At 38.0% G+C, this 21265-nt stretch overlaps 1 protein-coding gene across 6 annotated transcripts in view; it reads left to right on the plus strand.

Moving 5' to 3' along the window:
• OSBPL10 (oxysterol binding protein like 10) overlaps positions 1-21265 on the plus strand; it is a 122009-nt gene that overhangs the window by 59432 nt on the left and 41312 nt on the right. For 5 of the 6 annotated variants that reach the window (XM_083827295.1, XM_083827299.1, XM_083827298.1 and 2 more), the window contains exon 5: positions 13302-13512. The exons of the other annotated variant lie outside the window; for it this stretch is intronic. In XM_083827295.1, the coding sequence (XP_083683421.1) occupies positions 13302-13512 (211 nt within the window). The remainder of the gene's footprint in view (positions 1-13301; positions 13513-21265) is intronic. 6 annotated transcript variants of the gene reach the window in all.

The raw sequence follows: 21265 nt of genomic DNA on the forward strand, positions 1-21265 counted from the left end.
GCTGTTTGCCTGCTTCTTGGTTGCAACCCTGATTTCTGACTATTTTTTAAAAATACAGTTCGTATCCCTTATGACTAATAACAGTTAATCCAGCAGGGTAAATTGAACTCTGTCTGCCTGAATTTGATACACGCTCCTCTGTAGCTTTGTGTTTCAGCTACTAGATGTATACCTGTAACTGACTGAGGACATACAATATGAAAATGATTCACATATTTGTCTCTGGCTCAGGAAACATTGTCTTACATCCTCGTACATATTGCTCAGTGTGTTCTGATGATGATGTCTACTCTGTTCTGGGCTGACTGCTTGCAATTTTTCCTCGCAGAGATCCCCAGTTATCCAATTGCAGTTTTATTGGTAGGTCTATGCTGGCAGACACAAAGCACATGAATTTGTGTAAAAGTTGCTGTATAAATATGATTTGCCCATATTACAGTACGTCACAAACTGGCTCAAAACCATGGCAATGTATGTTGAATCACCTCAGTGATGTGAAGTTACTGATGTCAACTTCAAACCAGCTGACAGCCTGCTTTGGTACGGTGGGAAAAGTCAAAGGGTGGATTTGCAGTGCTTTGTCTCTGCATCACAAGCCAAAGGAGTACACTTTATCCAAGGCTTCCCCTATGGCCCAGGAAAAGCACGATTAGATGGCATTGATAGTAACAGTTCACTTGCTTTTCAGAAAACATGAGCTGAACTGATTGTAAGATGGGAAAGTAATACCTACTTTGATTAAAACTGAAGGTCATTCCACTGTATACTGTGCATGCGAGAGTTGTTTAAAGCATACTTCATGGTAGTTATAAGCAAATCTATTTATCTTCTGGCACAGTGGCTCCCCAGATTATGAAAGTGAGGTGGGATGTGACAGAAATAAAATTTTATTTTGCACCTACTACAGACTAGGTAGCTAATTGGAAGGGGAGTGAAAGGAAGTTAAATTAAGGATAGAAGAGAAAGGGAAGAGCTTGGCGCTCTTAATCCCAGGGTCACGGGCTTGAGCCCCACGTTGGGCACTAATGGGATGTAGTCCTTCTTGAACGCATCCAACATGGGCTTCCCATACACTGCTGAAGGACAGTAGTTTTTCAACAACTGCTCCAACATGGGTCCATACCATGGGGTCCATCTGTCAGGAGCAAACGTCTCCAGCATGGGTCCCCCACGGGCGGCAGCTCCGGCCTGGGGCCTGCTGCTGCAGGGGCTCTCCATGGGCCGCAGCCTCCTCCAGGCCACATCCACCTGCTCCACCGGGGGCTCCTCCACGGGCTGCAGCGTGGAGATCTGCTCCGTGTGGGACCCATGGGCTGCAGGGGGACAGCCTGCTCCACCAGGGGCCTCTCCCTGCACAGGCCGCAGGGGAACTGCTGCTGCGTGCCTGGAGCACCTCCTGCCCTCCTGCTGCACTGACCTTGGTATCTGTGGGATTATTTCTCTCTACATTTTCTTACTCTTCTCTCCCAGCTGCTGTTGCACAGCAGTTCTTTTCCTTTCTTAAATCTGCTCTCTCAGAGGCACAACCAACGTCACTCACTGGCTAAGCTGTGGCTGGAGCTGGCTCTGATCTGACATGAGGCAGCTCCAAGACTCTTCTCACAGAAGCCACCCCCTGCAGTCCCCATGCTACCAAACCCTTGCCAAATAGGCCCAATACAGACACACTGGAAATCTCCATCAGAAGTTTGGAGAACTGCTTATATGCCACACTGGGCTACTCTGTATGGCCATAGGTGAGTTTCTGTATTCTGTTGTGGAATGAGATACTTTATTTTTATTTTTATTTTTTAAATCCAGTGTTACATTTGCTAGTGATGTGTTCTGAGAGAAAGCTCCCCACTCCAAAATCCACGTGTTGAAATGTATAATTTATAATCCAGTGAAATGTGGCCTTTTATCTTCTGAAGACTAATCTTACTCAAAGTACAAAAAATTGCTTTTATCAATAATACGCTATACAGTGGTGAACTAATAGCATTTTTCTGTGGTTGCTGATGTTGACTTAATGACTAGCAGCAACCTTTTAGGTGTTCTTTTGAATGCTTAATACTCACAAATGTACCTTAATTGTCAATAATCAAAATATGCGTTCCAGTTCTGTGCTATAGCTATTAACTGCACTGAAGTAATCCTTCTGAAATGTAAGAAAAACTGCTGTTCAGAAGAGCTCATAGAGTAATGTACTTGTGAGTAACATTTTAATCACTAAAACTAATGACTTTACTTGCAGATATTGAAGTAATCCTTATATTAAAATTAAACAATCTAATTTTCTACAAGAAGCTTTTCAGAAACCGTGTTCTCAGTGCTGCATTCTGTGGTTTAAAATACAACAATGTGCTTCCTGCTTGGCTGGATGACAGCCAGTTGCTGTCCAAGATTTACTTGAAATTGCAAGCTCTTTCCTTTTGCTTCTCAATTTTTGGTTCTTGATCCCTGGGAGCAACTCAGAGGGAAAAAATCCCACCAACCTTGGCAGGCATTATGTGCTTTTTCTCTTCTCTGTGCCTTTACCACACGATCCCTATACCCCGCTCCCCTTGAGTCATCTTTAATAGCAAACATAAGTCTAAATAAGTGACTATTAAGAAGCAAATGCTCAAGGAAAGAGCTTGTGAGACGTGGTGGGGAAACACAGCAGTTACAAGTCATGCTTTGGTACAAGCCTTTTGCAGGCAGCAAATGGCATGCATTACCTGCACATGCGTGGAGTATCCCCAGAGAGCTCTAGTACAACAGGCAAATAAGAAAACCAGTTATCTCCTGCAAAAAATAGACACCGATCCCCAGAGTGCTCCCTCCAGTGGCAAAATGACCAGTGCTAGATTGATACTCAGCACTTGGAGGGGGAGAGAAGAACAGCCTACTCACCCTGATTTGCGGAGATAGACTCTATCAATGAGCAGTACTTGTCTGCATAATGCTTTTTCACTTGTTTTTTTTTATTACAGGAGCCAGATCTTAGATCTTAGTTAAAAAAAATAAATAATAAAAACCTTCTCATCTGAAGACTTGCTGATTGGCTCCATGAAACAGCCTGAAGACAGCTGACAATCAGAGGAATTTTTTCTTCCAGTGTTTCAGTGCTGTTACAGATTTCATACGCTCTTTGGTGTTAGATCTGTTAAGAATATCCTGGCTTTTGTTCTGAACAGAGACATGCTTTTGTGAGACAGGTGGCTAGGTCAGCTTCTTCTCTTGCTGATCTGTTTTAAAGCATTGAAGGAAAGGAAGTGGTTCCTCATGCATACCTGAGTTGTACCAGTCTGAGAATTTCTCAGGAAAGTGGATTACTTTTTCTCCTTCAGTCTTGGAGGGAATGTTTAAAGCTTCCAGATGGATCTCCAAAAAAGACCCTTTGTCCCATCTTTCCTCTCTCCCTCCATATCCAGACAGCCCTTACGAGCTAAAAAAGCAAACAAACAAACAAAAAAAAACCTACGACGACCTCCAAAATACAGTCTGATTATTGTAGCTGTGCAACTAACAGCAAGGGAGCTTGAAAGTGTGGCTAGTAATTTACTGGACAGTAGGCCAATGAGTAAGAATTCTGTAGATCATCAATGAGTAATGAACGCTGCTTTCAAAAAGTACAGTGATACTATCTTGTAAGGATATGCAGCAAGTGTCCAAGTTGCAGAATTTAAAGTTATAAAACAGGAATTGAATGCATAGTGCTGACAGAGAGTGGAGCATAGGAGTATATGAGTAAATTAACCAGAAAAAAGGTAAATGTCAGGAGATGCTAACTAACAGGTAGCTGCTCCCTAGAGTGTAAGTCGTTTGCCGAGGTCCCTGGAGAGCTCATGGCCCATGGTGAAGTGCTGATGGTGACCAGTGGAACAGCATCAGCATCAATGGGAACAGCAGATTGGAAGCAATAGCTAAGGAAAAGAAACAACCAATTCAGGCTCCCTGCTTCATACTGTGTTTTCTACTGGTTGTCTTAGGCTCTGCTTTTAGAATCAGTCCTAATGACATTTGTTCCTCTGTCTCCTCACAAGGAACCACCCTGTGGAGAGCACTATGAGAAGACTGAGCAAAAAAAAATCGAAATAAAACCCCAAAGGAAATTATGTTTTGTCAGCTGAGACAATGAAGATATGTAGCAACTGGCTTTTCAGTTGTTCCCTTAACAGAGATTATGTGGATTTCTGGTTAGGGAAAAGAGAACAGAATAGCAGATGGTGGTAGGGAGGCTTTTTTCCCCTTTTTTTTTCTTTTTTCTTTTTTTTCTGTCTCCTTCTCCAAGGGAAGAAATAGAATTGTGAAAGTGGCAAGAATTGAAAAGAAAATGTGCCCTGGTGCTTAGCTGCCACCCTGATTGTCAGAGGTATAGTTCTGTTTGTTCTGTCACTTTTTGTGGCTCTGTCTGCAAATTACATGCCAAGTGAAAATTAACTTGCTCCTTTGAAGCTTCATTGATAGGATGTGTGTGTCTAAGCCTTAATAACTATTACATAACAGAGTCATTCCAATTTTACTGTTCATTGTTTGCATCTTTAAAATAATTGAGGTCAAGCCGGTTGCTACCCTGAGGTGACAATAATAGAGAATTACGTGCTTTTTCTTTGTAACGGGAGGGAAGGAGTGATCAAGAAAGGACAATTGATATGGATGTCATTATCTGGTTCCATCTTTCCAAGATGCTTTCAGAGTATCTCACTTAGTGTTCTAGGATCTTTTCATAAAATACTTTTTCTCATTAGCGTAGTGACGTTCACAGAGGCTACTGTGGGTCTTCATCCAGACTGAAGCTTTTTGGATAGAATTCCCTTCTGTCCACAGCTCAAGGAGGCCCTTTTTGGTCAAAACTTTGGGTTTTACTGTAAGCAAAGTGTACAAGTCTGTTATTTCTAGAGTAAGCACATTTGTGGTCATCTGGTCTCGTACATGTTTCCACACTAGACATTTTCAAAGCTAAAATGCAAAATACCCCTTATAAGAGATCAGTGTTATAGATTGCAGTGCCTTTAGCAACAACTGCCTTGTATATCTCTTTCACTCCGGTTATATATTAAGCTCTAATTTGCCTTCCTAGTTTGCATGCTATTGATGGAATCCTATTAAAATATTTATGGGTGTGACTTTACTGAAGAAAAGGGGGAAGCCTATAAATCCCTATCAGGAAATCTCTATTGTCAAGTAGTAAGATGCACGTATTGAGTGACCTTGAGGAAGTCAGAATGCTTTTCAGAAATTAAGCCCAAGCAAAAATTATCTTGCTTTGCTGTGGTTAGGTATTAATGCTTAACTCAAAATAAAAATGCATTGAATTAGAGGGAAAAAAACACCTTTTACTGCAACTGTAGAAGTTATCTTAATTTGAGAGACTTTTCAATAGGAGAGGTGTACCTTCTGAGCTGGTGATTGACAGCACTGAATTCTGTAGATGTGGTTGGAAGCAAGCTAAAAAAAAAAGTGATTTTTATTAGTCATTTTTTTTTGCATGTATGTTTATGCTCTTTCCCTTTTCAGAATAGTTGAAAGTAGGAAAGCTTCAAGGAAATTCTGTGTGGGAGTTGTGAGCTTGTGCTGTATTGTTGGATGATATGTGAGATTAATGGCTAGTATGGTTACTTCGGTGACATTGGAGTTCCACGTTTGTCTTACATGTGCCAAGTACATATCAAAATGAATCTGTTATGCTTTGATATATATTAGTTGTCTGTTTCAGCCTTTAATGTTCATATGATGACAGTTCATATTGGTGATATCTGGGTCAAGATTGTTGATATCTAGGTCAAGCAAGAAATCCTTGCTCAAGGTCAGAATCAATGATTGTGTTAGGCTTATGTGGCAACCTAACCAATTGGGTTTGCAGTGATTTAGAAGGTTTTTATTTTTTCTGTGTGGACTTGGTTCTCTTCCTTTACACATCTGCTTTCTCTTTTAAGAAAATCAGTGTTTTATATTAAACAAAAGAGAAAAAAAAAAAAAGAACAAACAACAACTCTGTGATATTTGCTTTTTTAAAAACAAGAACCAAGGTCTTGACTCCTACCACTTATGACCTATTCAAGGTTGGTTTCAAAAGCTGGCCTCTACTTGTGTCTTTTCCTGATGGCTTTCAAAATGTTTTTCTTGTGTCACAATTGTCTAAAAGCAAGAAACTAATATACCAGAAAGTATTTGTGTATGTGTGTGTGTGTGAGAGAGGGAGAGCAAGAAATCATGTTTTCATATAACAACAACAAAAAAATAATGAAGAAGCATGTTGGCTCTTTCCTTGCCTCTGAAGGCAGTAAACCTCTCAAAAATACAACTTGACTTAGGGTTGGTAAGAAAGGGATGTGTGTTGCATTTCTGTTACTATTTAGATGTCCAAAGCTTTTCCCACAAAAGTTTTTTTTATTTTTTTTCCCAGATGCTTTCTTTTTTGTATTAACATTGTGTTTATTTTCTGAGTTTTCTTTATGATTGTTTTCAACTTGCATACAGTCAGCAATGGAAAGGTTTTAAAAATAAAAATTACTGCATTAAATCTATCAGAGGAAATGCCCAGAGGTAACTAGGCAGACAGCGTGCTGCTAGTGGTGGTATTACTGACAGCCCACGCAGAGAATAGTAAAATTGAGAAAGAATGGTATTAACTGATAGAGCTAAATGTGTCCTTGATGAATGATTTCTAGCATGTCACAACTTGACAACATAGAATTTCTGTGGGTTCTCAGTGCTGTTAAAATAATATTTTCCTTCTCTGGAGTGTTTTGGATTTTTTTTTTTGTTGTACACATGGGTAGGAGTATCATAATACCTACTATAAAATGATTCAATATGTGTGAAGATCAATTCCAAAAAGGAAAATTGCACATGCTAAAATTTAAATTGCTTGTGTGTATGTCAGATGATGTATTCAGTCCTGGGAAGGTCTGAATAATATTCCTCAAGTTATATATTCCAAAGAGAGGTAGGAAGGTCTCTAGTATTTAAATCTTTATAAATGAAAACAGGTTTGATGACACTGTTTTCTTGCTACACTCTGTATGGCCTGTATGAGGAGGGGAGAGAACGTTTGCTTACCCTTTGAGGTAATACAGCTGATGACATTCTTCCTTTGCTTCGGGGAGCTTGAAATCACTGTGTCTTAGGATGCCCCTGAGAATACTGTGAATCGGGCAGTTTTGTAAATGGCGTAAAGTTGTTTTTTGCTTTAGGTTGTTGTGATGTGCTGCTAGTTTGGAGAAGCCCTGTAAGATCAGTAATTGTAGAAATAACGATGTTCTGATTATCGTAATACCCATCTGGGCCAGACAAACAGACTTAGGTCTGTTAGTCCTGGAGATACCGAGCATTTCCAATGTAGATGAAACCATGTCAAAGGCAGTCATATACTCTTCCATTTGTGTGTGACTGTTCAGTTTTCATCCTTTTGAAGCTCCAGTTTATCTTTGTCCTAGGATAGGAGGAAAAAAATCTTTAAAAGAGTTTATTATTAGACTTCATAATTGGGATTTTCTCTGTAGTTTCAGAAACAAATTGAAACCTTAAATCAAAATTGCTATTCAGGTTTCTAATATGATTTCTCTGTTTGGGAAAGATTAATATATCATCTAGTATGTTAACAAAATATTGAATTACTGTAATTCTTCTTTTGGCACAGAAATAACACCAATTTTTCTTGATTATTTCTTAAATTATTTTTTAGTTGCTAATTTTAGCTAATTTACAATTTGAAAGACTCTTCATTCTTCTTAATGTGTCTGAAATGTTCTGGATTTGCAAAGAAATGCATCTCAAAGCCTTTTCTGCCCATAATATGCTGTACGGGTGACCCTGAGAACAGAGTCATTTCTACTTACCGATTTGTTTGGGATCTCGTTACGTAATGGTATGGTACCATATAACATCGGCAGCGTGTTCACAAGAGGAAGATCCAGGAGGTGGAATTCCAGCTGCAAAGGAGTAGTTGGCAGTTGCTATGACTGGGGTAAGTAGGGAAAGCAATCACACAAATCACACAGGGTTTTAGGATGGTTCGGGGAGAGGAGGAAGCAGGCTGCAACAGCAACTGGGAAGTGGCTGTTTTTGGAGCAAGCAGTAGAGGGTGGGTGACCTGCTGAGGCAAATGTCAGAGATAATTGCTGTTGTGTTCAGTTTTCTGTGAAGGTGTTGTCAAGTGGCAGCTTTCTTTGTGGGTGGTGTTACCCAGAGGAATGCTGACAGTATCAGAATTTCTGGCTGGCTAAAAGGTCTGCATCTCCTTCAAGCTTCAGGAGTAACTGTTAATAGGAAACACAAAATGTGGTCTACTTGTGCTCTCCTACTGCAAGCTGAAGATGGCTAAAAGGAGTAAGCCATGCACATGAGCTGGTCTATTCTTAGCCTGAGGCTTCCTCTTACCAAATATTTTTCGCTTAGGTAAATGCAGCCCTACTAAGGTTAGATATATGCACACACGCAATTCATTTATTGCATGCAGTCCTGATAGTTCTTTCAGTTTTTCTATTTTGTACCTAGCATCAGGTTGTATCTGTGAAGTTTGAGGGCATTCATGGAAATATATGGTTTCTCTCTCATACTATGAGAAACTCTTTACAGGTGAAGAGGGGTTGCCAAAGCTGAAACAAGAGTGGAAAGGGAAGTGAACTGAGATTTGGTGAGGAGGCAGGGGCAGATAGTCATAGCTACTATCAAAAGTAGAGAGGTACTGCTTTGAGCTGTCTATTTGCAAGTGAGGAGAAGGGAAAACTGAACAGTACTGAAATAAATGTGGATCTCTACCAAGAGCAGAATCATACAAAATTAAGCAAGTTATGTAACTTTGGAAAAGGTATGTTAAAATTTAAGTTTTCTTAAAATCAAAGCTCTTCATTCTGCTTTTGAAACCAGCTGAGAGATGTCACCTCCCCTCCTCCCAGTAAAGCAAAAAGCAGACCTGCAAGTAAGGTAGAGGATAATGCTGTAACTGTGTGGCCCAGAGTCTGCCTTATTAAGGGGTAATATGTTTAAAGAGTTTTTTTTCAACATGGTTTGGTATTCTTGTGTTTAATCATTTTTAGTTTATTCTTTTTAGAGCAACCACATTTCAGGTCTTTAAAAATCTTTTGTCAATGACTCATTTACAAAAAATAAAGTGGCAAGCATCTAAAAAACATGCTGTTATTTTGATAGTATACCTTATTCCCTTTCCCTTGTGCCACAGAGAATTGTTCTGTGGGCCTCCAGGGAAGGGGACGTTCTTCCTTTTTGTTCTGTTCATGCAGTACCTTAAACAAATGGTTCTGATCAACATTTAAGCAGTAAATGCTCATCAACTTCTAATGCTTTGAATCCTAAAGAGGAGCTGCTGTTCTTGGTGTCTTCTGCTGCTTCAGGCACCTTGAACAGTTGCTTTTATCACAGCTATAATGTTGCATAGAAACATTGCCAGTGGGTAGCTGGATGAATTAAAGGATGAATTAAAAAGGCCTCTTAAAATTCTCTACCTGATCTAAAGTTAGCTTTAAAGACCCACTACAATACTTCATTTTTGGTAAAGGGAGAGTAAACAATTGTTTTTATTTACTTTTATCCTAAACTGGGAAGAATTTAATTCTAGGCTGTAGAGCTTGGGGCTAGGTGCTAACTGCAAACATTCAGTCACTTTTTCCAAATGTTTCCTAAGCTCTGCGATCAGTTTATCTTATGTTCTTCTCTTAGATGTATAAGAATATATTTGCCCTTTAAGCAAGGGAGGGGAAAATGGAAATATTATTTTGGATTTTTGTTTTCCTGTGGAAGCAAATCCTTGGAAATGTAAGCTGTTTCTAACAAAGTAAAACAAAAAAAAATGGAAAGTATGAAAAGTGATCGCACAGAGATGAAAACAAAATATTTCAGTCGCTTTGAAGCATCAGAAAGGGTTTCAATTTCACATTCTTGTTCAGGATGGGAAAGGGAGGGAAGCAGTTTTTCATTCAATTGTATTGCACAGTCTTCCAGGGAGAATGTGATCCATCATCTCCCAGCCACACCTTCAGTTTGTTTTCCTGAGCTTATTTTGTAGGGGAGAAGGGAGGAACACTTACATGAGTGTGTGTGTGTCTGTGGTGGTCTGGTTTTTGTTTTGGCTTTGAAGGGACCCTCTGTCGTGCTCTGGAGCTCAGGTACATGGTGTGTGACTTCTCAAAACTGGAGCACGGCTTGAGGTTCTGGCAGTTCCCAAAGGTGCTTATCCTGTGGCTGCCTTTGTCGTACTCTGTCTGATTTTCTTTTCTGACAAATGGAATTAAAATTGACTGTGCACATCTTACTGTAAAAATCTGCTTAAGATTGATTTTTTTGCCAATAACCTGAGAGCACAGCTCCTCCCAGTCTTCCTGGATTTTGCAGTTACTTCACATATATATACTCACCAAACCTATAGCACTTGGCTTCTTCTAAAGCTTTGGCCTCTGTTTTTAAATGCTAACTATTAAGATCTCACCATTTTAATCTTCAGCAGCATATTTAACTATGTTTGTTATGTAGCTTCCTTCAACAGCTTTTCACTTAATTCTATTATAACTTGTTTGCAAGGATGGGTATTTGCATCTTTGAGATGAGTTTCCATTCTTTCTTTTCAAGTGCACTCAATATGAACATTTTTATTGGTATACTTACCACTGTGTAGGGAAGCTATGGGAAGCATACCAGGCTTCAAAAAGACAATAATAATAATAAAAAATCATGAAGTTCATCATACACTTTTCACATTACAGTAGGTTGTTTACAGATTTGTTGTTTACAAAGTGTTTTGACTTTTTTTGAAAGCTTTTGAGAAACTCAAGTGTAAACCTGTAAGGTTTTTTTTTTTTTTTTTAGTGAAATTATTCTGTTTAGGAAGACATTATGTTTAAAATAGTTTACTTAAGAAGGAGCATCTCAAGATCTTGAATTTTCTGGGCTGCACCTAGCTCGCTGTTATAATTGAGCATTTTAGCAAAACAAACCACCTTTTATCACTGTGACTTTACAATGTGATATCTTTCATATCTGTAACCAGGTTATAAATTTCTTGTGATCATACAGTGTCGCACTAGCCTCCTCGTGTGCTCTGAGCTGGCTGGGTTATTGTTTGCCTGTATTAGAGAAGAGATGATGACCGTTGTGTTACGTGATGCATAGGTGCCCAGTCCAAAGTGCCTTCTTTGAAAAGCTTTCTTCAGGAATTTAATCTAGAAATTGTTGCATTAAAGAAAAATCCACATTGTTTCATGAACCTTGTAATAATTAAGCCAACATATTTTGGGGGTCAGTGAGCTGGTACAGGAACACTGCAGTTAATGTGATGGATCGTGTGGTAACTGTGATCAGCGTTGACATTCTGTAATCGTGGCCGCATATGAGATTCATTTGAATCGCTGAAGGAGTTGGAATTTGATTTATCTCTCACCATGATTAGGACTTGAACTTTAGCTGTGAGATTGAATTTTCATGCTTCATAAACCTATTAAACAGTGATCTTTTTGTTTTCAAAGCATGTGATCTTCAAATAGCAGTTTCTTAGATTATGTAAAAGACATCAGATTTAGCAAAATAGACTATCAGAGAAGGAGAGGAAGAGAGACGTAATAAGAAGACAATCATGGAATAACCTTCATGTTTAGCTTAAAAATCCCACTCTAGAAACACATATAAAAACAGAGTGTATTTCTGCCCCCCTGCCCTGCTTGGCCCTCCAGCCCCTTCTTCACATTGGTTGGAGTTTGGGTGGAATAGCTGGCACGTGATATCGTCTTTCTTTATTTTCTAGGAAGCTGGTTTTTAGGGTGCTGCAAGCTTTTGAGAATATAAAAGGACCTTTCTCTTGCATCAGTCTGGCAAGAGGATTGGTAGGTTATTTCTGCTTCATCCGCCTTTTAGGATCATAAGCCTGTGGTTGTACTGAAAATAGAAAGATTCGAAAATGAGATTTTTAAGAGAGGTAAGACAGTTCAACACATGGCAACCGTTATTCAGCATGGACTCCCACGGGTAATTGAACTGTGGGTTTATATTGATAGATCTTGCACCTGCAGGAGAAAGGGATACTAAGCAACTCTGTTCTTGTTAACTGAGTTTTCTGTCTGGTAGTATATATCCTTTCTGCTATATCTTGCCAAAGGGTATAGAAGGGAAGAAGTGTGATGCTGCATTATTGAAGAAAGATTGCAATGTCTTAACCAAAGTAATTACTTAGATGGTGTGGATCTTCTCTGTAATTGAGTGAAAGCTTGATATTTGGGAGTTGGATGTAAGTACTTTACATTATTTGGCAATAAGAGATTTGCAATCTTGTGTTTAAAATCAGCTTTATGTGTGACTATAACTTGGTTTTTTTTTTTAGGATATCTGATCAGTAGACAAACTTGTAGAAATAAAACAATACCACTTCCAGATGTCCAGAGGGTTGACACAATTCTCAAATTATTCTTGAGATAAGATATATAAACTCTGGCTCTTTAGACATAAGCTCTATACATACATAGATCAGTACATTAAAGAGAAGGTCCAGAATTAATTTGAGTTTTGTCTCAAATGTGTATGATTACAGTTACAGGTATGATTATTTCAAAGACACTCCCAAATGTGGTGTGGTACGTGAAGGTGTTTTCTTACCTTAAGGAACGGTAAGTATGAGAGAGGCCCATCATGTGCATGTATAATTTACTAAAGGCTGTAAAAACGGAATTTTTAAACATCTTTTTCTTTTAGTTATAGGAAGGATTTTTGGAAGCTTGCCAGTTTATTTAAAGAACAGCCTGCTCATACAATGTTTTTATCTGCTCTACAAGCGTGCATTTTATCTTTGTCTGGTTGGTTCAAATCTAGAAACAGATTAACTTCCTCCCTGACAGCTGGTGTTCATATCTGATAGTAAATAAGTATTCTAAGTTGCATCCTATGGTAACGCCTGTAAACTTCCAAGTCACCTTATTTTTTAAAAATAATTCCTTACCAATGCTTGAGAAATGAAAAATGTTTGTTCATAAACTGCGATTAGGTGTTTCATGTAGGAAAGGAAGATGGATGCTGTGTATCTTCTGTGGGTGTCTCAGGTCATGTACCTAGGAAAGAAAATCCAAGTCTAAATTAGTAACAGAGAAGGAAGTGGAATTGTCATATGTTTCCTTATGAATACTTACAGAAAGTACGAGTCACTATTACACCTACTATGAACCTACTACTTCAAGAGACTATTTTCTCTAACATAGTCTTGACATTTTCACAGGTCGCATCATAACATTAACATTCATTTCTTGTTCTTTACATTTAGTCACTATATCAACCTGTAGGAATTTAACAGCTATGTAGTGATATCTCCTACGACATCAGACGTTTTTGCACCTTTACAGATGATGAGTCAAGTTGAGGGACAACAGAAGAATCTTGTACAAGCCATCGAAGCTCTCCCAAGTTCTGGACCCCTTTCTGCCTTGGATCAGGACTTGCTGCTTTTAAAAGCTACCTCTGCTGCCACCCTGAGCTGCCTTGGAGAATGCCTGACTCTATTACAGCAAAGCATGCATCAAGTGGGCCAGCACCATAACAGGACACTGTCATCAGGTGAGCACAAGCGTTCTTGGGTATTTTTTTTATGTGCCTTAGGGTTTTTTTGTTATAATACTGAAGAAGGCAAAACGAGTCCTTCCTCAAAGAGGAAGTGAGCAGTTGGATTGAGCAGCTTGTAAGCTTCTGCAGCATCAAGTATCAGCATTTTTCTCTTAGCCTAAAAAAAGCTGCAAAATGTTGAAATTGGAGAAGAGGGGAAAAAGATGTTGTCCTAAGTCTTCACAGGGAAATCAGGTTTTGAAGACAGCAAGACAGGGAGGGGGGAAAAAAAGTGGCATGGAGAACAGATAGATAAGCCTGTGCTCTTAATGACAGTGCTTGGTATTTTTACCAAGTTTTTTTTTTATTTTATTTTAATACCTGCTTGGTATTTTTATGTAGAGATTGAAATCACAATACAGATGTGTTTGATAAAATGCAATGTTATAGCGAAAAATCATATTTCTAGATTTTTACATAGAAAGATTGATCCTACTGAAGTAGATTTATTCTAGTCAGTGGTTTTCTTTAAGTCTGGGAAGTGATCTCCATGTTCCTATTAAAAAAAAAATTGGCGGCAAATTTTTATGAGACTAAAAAGTCAAAACTATGTGATTCTGCATTGCAGGCATGAACCTCCCAGTCCTCATGCAGCTCAATTTTTTTAAGTCACATAGTTCCAGGACTCTATCAGTAATATAGGAAGTTAGACCTTTCTGAAAGGATGGTCATTGTTTTCCCAGGGACAAACTGCACTGCCTAGTTTAAGCACAGGAGCAGGATATGATAGAGGAGGAGGAGCAGCAGCGAAAATGGGGTGGCTTTTCTGGAAATGGAGTGGCTTTTTATGTTTTTTTGTAGGTAAATCAACAACAAAATCCAACTTCAAGTAGGCCCTTAAAAAAGAACAAAACACAAAGAAAAAAAAAACCACACAAAACTACCCAAAACCAAGAAGACAAAACATTCTTACTTGCAGAAAGTTTATTACAGGGCAGGATATGCCCTCTGGGCTGCTGAGACAACTGAGTAAGAAGAATCCTTCTGATGAATTCCCACTGTGGGGAAGATAGAAATGTGAAAGGGTCAGTTGAAAAGTAGGGAAATGACATTAGAAGGGCACTTAGGAAGAAAAAAAAAAAAGGAAACAAAAAACTACCAACCAACCAACAAACAAACCCACCACCACCACCACCACCACTAACAAAAAACAAACCAAAAAACAGTTAAAAACTTTGATGCCTATACTATGGCACATTGTGACTTATCCCTAATCCAGATTCTGATATATTTCAGAGAGTAAAGTAAATGAACAACAACAACAAAATTCTGTATTCTGGTTTTAATTTAGAAAATGCAGAAAACTTGCACATATCTAAACAGTAATGATTAAGTGCCTTTAATTGAATTCTTTGATATAATGTCATTTCAAAAGAGAATGGGTTGGATCAAAGATGAAAAGCATCCTTCAAAGAAAAGTCACTTTCCAGTTTCAAAGTCCCTGGAGGTTGTTTTTCATGTCCATGTGATTTAAGTGAACTGTCAGAGATAGATGACTTGAGTCGTACATGCCCTTGAATCTCTGTCCAAGTAATCTTCTGTTAAATCAGTGCTGTGTTTTGACTCGATAATGATTTTTGCAGATCTGTGCACAATAGGAGGGAAAAACAAATATAATACTAGTGCTTGCTTAAAGGGGTTCCTTTTTTTTTAATCCCTTCTCCCTCCCCTAAAAAATGTTGAAAGCCACTATTATAATGTACTTAATAAAATTTAATAAGTGTTCTTGTTTGTTTGTTTTCCCTTTAGACTTTAAAGTTGTACGAGAATTCTTTCAGGAACTGAAATTCTGTAGCACTTGTTCATATCAGCATCTTCAGTGTAACTGTGAGAACCCGAATACAAACAGTTAATCCTTCAGTGTGTAGGTGTGCTTATTTGGTATGTAATTTAGAGAGAGGGAGACAGGGAGAGAGGGGGGGAACTAAAAGCTGCTGAAATATTTAGACTATTCTCCCTCAAAAATCTGTGAAATTATTACTTTTTTTCCTTTTCTTTTCCCCAGGACTTGTTATGCAACACAGTTGCCTGAAAGAACCTGGCCTGAAAGTCTTGATTACTGATTTTCCTACACAGTTAATCTTGTTCAGGCGTACTTTGATGGACTTAACGTTTCTGCTGAGTCGGTAGAGTTTCAGAGTCATCAAAGCTGCATAAAGTCATACCTAATCAGACTAATGCCTTTAAGTAATCTAGCAAACTAACTCTGAGAGACAATATATTTCATTTTGATTCTGTGTCCTCCAGGTGAAGTTTTTTTTTGCATATCCAGAAGGAGCAACCAAACGGTGACCTTTATTGTCACCTCTTGATACTGTCAGGCGAAAATGACTTGTTAGGTTAAAAGCCATACGTTCATCTGATAGAAAGTCTAAATCATCTTTCCAGGATGATGTGATGGCCTTGTTCAATATATTACCAAATGTTTCCATCCAAGTGCCATCATTACCTGCTACATAGTGTCCAAGATTCTAGTTGAATAAATCCTGTGGGAAGGCAATGGGGGCGGGATCCTCAGGCTGTTGCACAGACAGACAAGGTAGGAATTTGATAACATACATACCTCTAGCCTACAGTTCATGAAGGTGGTCCAGCAAAGCAGAGCAGCACTCCCTTGTAGAGTGTGAGAAATAAGCAATGACTTAACTTTCTTAAATTTAACTTACCTTTGACTTCACCTTCCTTCAGAATCAAATGCTCATGCTTTTATGTCCTAAATACAAAGAACTGCCAGGAGAGTAGATAGTATCTACTTTCTCCGTACCTTTACACTGCTTCTGTTCTTGAAGTCATTATGGCCAGTTGTGCATGGATTGTTAACTTTTCCTCTGTGCACCGTAGGCCTTGCCATCTGAATGCTTCTACAGCAAGGACTTAAAGTAGCTGAGAGTTTCTGACAATACTTAGAGAATGCACTCGCAAAGGTAGTTATTAAATAGCTACTATTTTAAACAGATTTGTAGACTGTAACTGTTTTTAAAAAATAAAAAAATGCTCCTTTCTTTTGAGGTAACTTTTTTATTGTTTTGTTTTCCAGTAGTGTGAATAGATAGATCTGATCAAGTATCTAGGATTGTGTAGGTCTTGACTTTAAATATTTTATGACATGGTTTGGTGTGAAATAGTTTAAGGAAGACGTGATTTTGAGCTCTTCATGTTTCTCACAAGTTGTCAGTCTTATACCTCAAGTCTACAAGCAGTTATGAAGATTAAACTGAAATCTTCAATCTTTTTTTGAAGGGTAGTCAACACATGTTTTATTCCCACAGTAAAGATTCAAGGAAAGGTTTTTTGTGATTTGCTTTTTGTTAGTGCTTGATTTTGGAAGTGCATCAACAAGAACAGCCAGTGAAGCAAAAATTCTGTCTGTGTTTCTACTTTGGAGTAAAACAATGTCAAATTCATATCTAGCTGTCTCCATTGAAAGTATATGCACTGATCTCTGGCTAAATTCTTTGTAATTTTTTTCCTTATTTGAAAATGTGCTGGAGAAGGATATTAGCTGAAAGTATTGGTTACATATAGCGTGAGGTGAAAACGAGGGATTGCACCTATACATATGAGTTTCATTGGGGTTTGGGATTTTTTTTTTTTGTAGGAGGAAGCATTTGAAGGATTTTCCAATTGGCCAAGGATGTCACCTTGTAGTGTAGTGTGTAGTATTTGCTAATCAGCATTAGCAAATGCTCATGTGCCTTGCAAGAGGATCAGATTTATTTGGCATGCAGACAGGAAGCAGGTGGCTTTTTAAATAAAAATGCAGCGGAGAAACCTTGTCTCTATGTAAAGCTTTAAAACTTTTGGTGTTACTTTTTCCCTTGTGTAGGGTTTGGCAGAAGAATGTCTCTAAAGCCTGTTGACTGCTATGGTTAATGTCCTTTCTCCTGTCCCAAACTGAGAATGCAGCAAACTCAAGTAATTTGTTTTAAAGCAGATTTATCACCTTATGCTGTGTTTTAGGTCTGCTTTTTATTTTAATATCTTGGCAAATAGAATCCTGTCTTGCATTCAGCAGCATGTGCAGATAAATCCTTTATTTAAACTGTTTCACATCAGACATTCATTTACTGAATAAATGATGTCCCAGACAGGAATTCCCTCATATATTTTTAATTTTCACATACCACTTTTCTGAAGTGTGTAATAGAATGTTTCTTTTTTCTTTTTTTTTTTCTTTGAGGAGTTATTTTTAGTTTACATTTAAAAGACAACAACAACACAAACACATGATCATCCTCACTACGTATTTTCTGAGGTTCATTTGGGTGTGCAAATGCTGCTTTTTAATTTTTTTTCTTCCATGGCAAGAAGTATACCGAAGATGAGTCTGGGGGGGGCGGTTGGGGTATGTATTTGAACTTTATTTTACCAGATTCTCTGGTGCCTCCTTTTGAGAAAATAAATGTACAGGAAAGAGAACCTAGATGCTTTTAACTTGGAGACAAATGACAAATAGCAATTCTTCTGTAGTACAGATGGCAAGAGGAGAGAGAATTGTGCAGGGGAGTCCTCTTCCTTGCTCAACTCCTGCCCCTGAATGCCTGGGGGCAGAAAAGGATGAGGAAAGAAGAGGGGAGAAAAAAATCTTTATTACCTGCGTAACTTACTGAATTTCGCGTAGTCAGGTCTCCCTTAAATGCATCAGCACTAGGTTTGCTTCTGTTGAGACTAACCAAAACAGTTTGTTGTTTTATGTGTATGCTAATACATGATTCCTTATATACTCTTCTTTTTTTGAAAGATAGCATTATTTTCTAATCCTTGCCCAGCATTTGCAAATACAATATTGTTCTTCTAATCTGAAAAACAGATGTGCAGCTTGCTGTTGCTCGTTGAGCCTGCTGTAAGATTCAGTAGAGTGACAAAGCTGTTGCATCTGTCCCTGGCCACGGAAGGAATACACATCTAATTTTGGTCTCTCCTTGAGGGCTAGTGTTGAATTGTTAAGGGAATGTTTGTTACAGTGTAGTTACAGTGTATTGTAAGAGTTTTAGTAATAGATGTTAGGTTACGATTGTGCTGGGAAAAAATGTGGTTTTTTTTTAGTCTATAAGCCAACACCAGAGGACTTAAAAATAGAAAGGTTTTGTTGTAGAATTAAGGTAGGTGTTAAGCATGTTTCATGCATCAATTATAGGAAAACATAGTTTGAAGGTACACCAGATACCTAGGAAACTGGAATCAAAGAAAGAAAATGATCTACACTGCTTAACTGAAAAAATCTACTCCAAACCTCCCCTTTGGGGATAATTTCCCTTCCTTCTGCTGTGTGCAACTGTGAAGGGGAAACCCATTTCTCCTGAGGGCACTTGGGTAGGATGCTCTCTGTTGTGCCATCTGAAATAGATGTTTTTTGTGAACTGTAGCATTGCTATAGGGAAAGGAGAGCAGGTTGTGGCTGGGTTCTGTACTTAGCTTGTGTAGAAGTGTTCTCTGTCTTGTTGGGGTTTATCTGCTGCCTGTTCATTGCAGTAGAAATTGGTGTCAAGGGGCTGGAAGAAAGCTCATTTTTGGGTACTTTCTATGAGAGCTACAGTTTTGTGTATACATATACACTGAACTTCCAGGGAAATTAGGCCTAGTTTTTCTCTCTTGGAACCATATAACCAACTTCATGCAGGTGGCAGAGATCTGGTTGTTTTTACTAATAGTGTATTTGGTACATCCTTTCCAATTTCTGCATAGTTTACTACAGAAACAGATGTTTTATTTTAATTGGTGTGGTGCTTTTTATAGTTGTAAAGCAAATAATAAAGTAGCATTTGTGAATGTCTTTTTGGAGAACTTCTTTAGAATGATGGAATGCATCGAAGAAGAATTGAATTTACCTTTCTGTCTGCTGTCTTAGGCTAGGACTGAGAACAAAACAAAAATCTTACTTAAAAGCAGACAGTGACAGCAGTTTCTTCCCATTCTTAATGAACACTGAAGATTAAACTTTCTTTCTCATACTATATTTTTTTTTATTTTTTTCATGAAGTCTTTAGAAGAATGGTAATGAACTAGTGATAGAAAATCTAGTACACCATAAGGCAGTGAAGATGGCAATTCTGTTAGGGTGGATCATGTTATTTACAGATACCTGCTTAGGCTGGGGAAAAGAGGATAAATTCCAATAAAATACTTTGATTCAATAAGTAGATAACTACTTATACTATTTTGTGGCAAGTGTAATTTCTACTAGCACACATAAGACCATTTCTGTCATACAACTGATATGTGAGTGGAGTAGGAGTTGTGTTTTTGTGTCCTCACTTTCTCTGTGTAGAGGATTTATTCTGATCTTAACTTGATTTGAAGATTATTTCTAATGAATTCTGTCTTCACACTTTGCTTTTGTCTGGGAAGTAGGGGACTATATTGGGTATATGGCAACTCCCTTTGGATGAAACAAGAATGCAGATTTGCACATTAAAGATTGTCAGATATTCCCTGATGGTACTTTGGAGCTAGGCTTGGAATTTTTTCAACTTGTTTAGAGATCTGACTTTTAATTTAGGTTTCTGTGGTATATGACTGTTTTTTACTGCATACGTCTGTTCTGCGGAGTAGTCTGGTTCCAGGCAGGCAGACTGTAATACAATGATTTTTCTCACATGAAGAGATGTTTGGGAAACAGATGTGGTTTATCCTTTGGACCTTAACTCTTAGCATCCTCGTGGTGTTGGCTAGATCCTAAGGTATAGTTAAGATCTGCTTAAAAAACTGATTAAGCTGACAAGGTATACTCTTCTGCAAGAGATAGCACTGCCCCTGGGACAGATGGAAAAACACGCTTGCATAGTTCTAACAGATTCTATTTCTGTGAGAGGGTTTAAAATGTGGGGAGAAAAATGAAGAAGTAAATAACCTTTTTACTAGGTGTGTTTGTACTGAAGAGCAAAACTGATGTAGTGTTTTTTAAAAAAAATATGTAAATGATGGCTAAGTAAATGTTCACACTTGCAAATTTCCTCTGAAGCAAGGTGTTTATTCAAATGGGTTTTTCTTGTGGCTATTTACAGAAATGAATTTATTAAAAAAATATATTAATTAAAAAGTAAAGGCCAAATAGATTGTGTGTGAAGAGAGAAAACAGATAGCCCAAGGAAATGAGTGGATGATGTATTTTCAAAGAGTTGCATAAAGAGCAGTAAGTTCAATTTTTTTTTTAGTTTTTCTGTAATAGGAAAATAACGATAATAATTCACTTTTCAGCTATTTGACAGGGAGAAACAGAAAAATAGACCAAGATTACTTACTGCAAAGTAATGAAGAATGAGAAGCATAGGTATGCTCCATAAAACTCTTTATTGAAGTGAAACAAGTTTATTTTCTTGATTTTTCTTTTGTTCCCTCTCTGAAATCTGTATTAATTAACACCAGAAAGACAGAAATAAAAGAAAAAAGTTTTAGCAATGTACAGCCTTGTGAATTCCCTTCCAAGGAACAAACTTCTTTATTTGAAGTTTTCTAACTTAGTTTTATCCTTAAATGCTGAAGGTATGCTTCCTTCCTCCCATGCAGAGAGACAGTTCATTTTGGATCTGCCAGAAAAATCTTCAGATTATCCTCTGAATCAGACCTTGTTTTGAGGGATCTGTGGTTATCCTTTTTTCCTAATTGTTCAAGACCTAAAGAGCAAGCAAAGAGCAGCTACGAGCACAGTCACAGAACTCCTCATTTCTTGCCACATATACTGATATTGTGTGTAGATTTAATTTCACTT

The sequence above is a fragment of the Anser anser genome (genome assembly GCF_964211835.1).
Source record: "Anser anser genome assembly, chromosome: 2".
NCBI lineage: Eukaryota > Metazoa > Chordata > Aves > Anseriformes > Anatidae > Anser > Anser anser.